This window comes from Cupressus sempervirens, chromosome 10 (assembly GCF_028749045.1).
Source record: "Cupressus sempervirens isolate cs-2001-9-10 chromosome 10, ASM2874904v1, whole genome shotgun sequence".
NCBI lineage: Eukaryota > Viridiplantae > Streptophyta > Pinopsida > Cupressales > Cupressaceae > Cupressus > Cupressus sempervirens.
Window position 1 is genome coordinate 731,105,310 of NC_143127.1, and position 1,274 is coordinate 731,106,583.

At 34.4% G+C, this 1,274-nt stretch overlaps 1 protein-coding gene across 1 annotated transcript; it reads left to right on the forward strand.

Annotated features, from left to right (window-relative positions):
* Positions 1-311: 311 nt before the first annotated feature.
* Positions 312-876, forward strand: LOC149535917 (uncharacterized). Its single transcript, XM_089806190.1, has 2 exons — positions 312-656; positions 751-876. The coding sequence occupies exons 1-2, from the start codon at positions 312-314 to the stop codon at positions 874-876; spliced, it is 471 nt and encodes a 156-aa protein (XP_089662316.1).
* The last annotated feature ends 398 nt before the right edge of the window (positions 877-1,274 follow it).

A 1,274-nucleotide genomic window follows, 5' to 3' on the forward strand; every position in this document is an offset into this window, starting at 1 on the left:
CATGTTTGGTTATTCCCAAAACCCTGGTAACTATAAGTGTAATTAGTTATTATGAATGTTGTGTTGGCCGATCATTTTCTTAGTGCATGAGAAGTAATTAGTTATTATGAATGTTGTGTTGACTGATCATTTTCAATGTTCTATTGGCTGATCATTTCTTAGTGCATGAGACGTAATTAGTTATTATGAATGTTGTGTTGGTTGATCATATTCAAGAGACTATAATACAAATGTTTTTAACTTACCCTCTAAAAATCTACTTTGTATGCGATACACAATAGTTGATGTCATATACAATGCTTCTGATGAGCATGGATAATGATGACGTTCAAGTTGCTAAAACACCACCTTCTACAAAAAAGGTATTTTGGAAACTGTGCATGGAACGTAATCTTTTGGACTTGCTACATGAACAAGTCACACTTGGTAGGAAAGGAGATGGAGGCTTCAAAAAAGAAGCTTGGATAGTTATTGAAAGAAAGTTCAATGCAGATATGAACATGAGCTTGTCTAAGAATAATTTCAAGAATAAACTAAAGACTTGGAAACAAGGTTACAAAATAATGAAGGAGCTGAAAAATACTAGTGGGTTTGCATGGAATGAGTCTACGCAATCTATGGATGCTGATGAAACTATTTGGGAAGAGTTTCTTAAGGTAACATGTCCATTCGAATATTTTAATGTTATTTAATAAGTGATTAAGTTATTATTGATAATCAAATGAATAATTCAATATCTTTAACATGTAGAGGAAGGAATTTAAAAGTGCGAAAGTGTTTAAAAGGAAGTCATTCCAATACTATAATGACTTAGCCTTGATTATGGGAAGCGATATCATTGAGGGTGCCACTGTTGCCACTGCACAAGAAACATAAGAAGGACACAATATGGATGAGAAAGTAGATCTTGATGATGATTATGACAAAATTCATACACCTTTTGGGGCTGCTGCTAATTTGGATGCGAAAGATACAAGTATTCCAATGTCCAATTAGTTTAGTACAACAACTAGGAAACATACTCGTTCAGCATCATCCTTAAGGAGGTTGAAGAGGAAGAAGGCTAGTATGGCTAGTTCTATGGACAGGATGTCTCATTCAATCGATAAGCTAAATGAGACCCTCCGCAAGTCTCAAGTTATCAAATTGGGTGAAGAGCGTAAGACAAAAGATTTTGAAAATGTCTATGTTGCACTAAAAGCCATTGGTGAACTTAGTATGGGTACTTTGATTATGATATTTGACACCTTTGTGGCTAATTTTGATAGAGCCAA

What these genes read in the sequence shown, in the direction of transcription:
- LOC149535917 (XM_089806190.1), top strand. Translation starts at nt 312, where the DNA reads ATGGATAATGATGACGTTCAAGTTGCTAAAACACCACCTTCTACAAAA. An exon ending in TTTGGGAAGAGTTTCTTAAG is followed by an intron (nt 657 to 750) that starts GTAACATGTCCA and finishes TTTAACATGTAG; the next exon opens with AGGAAGGAATTTAAAAGTGC.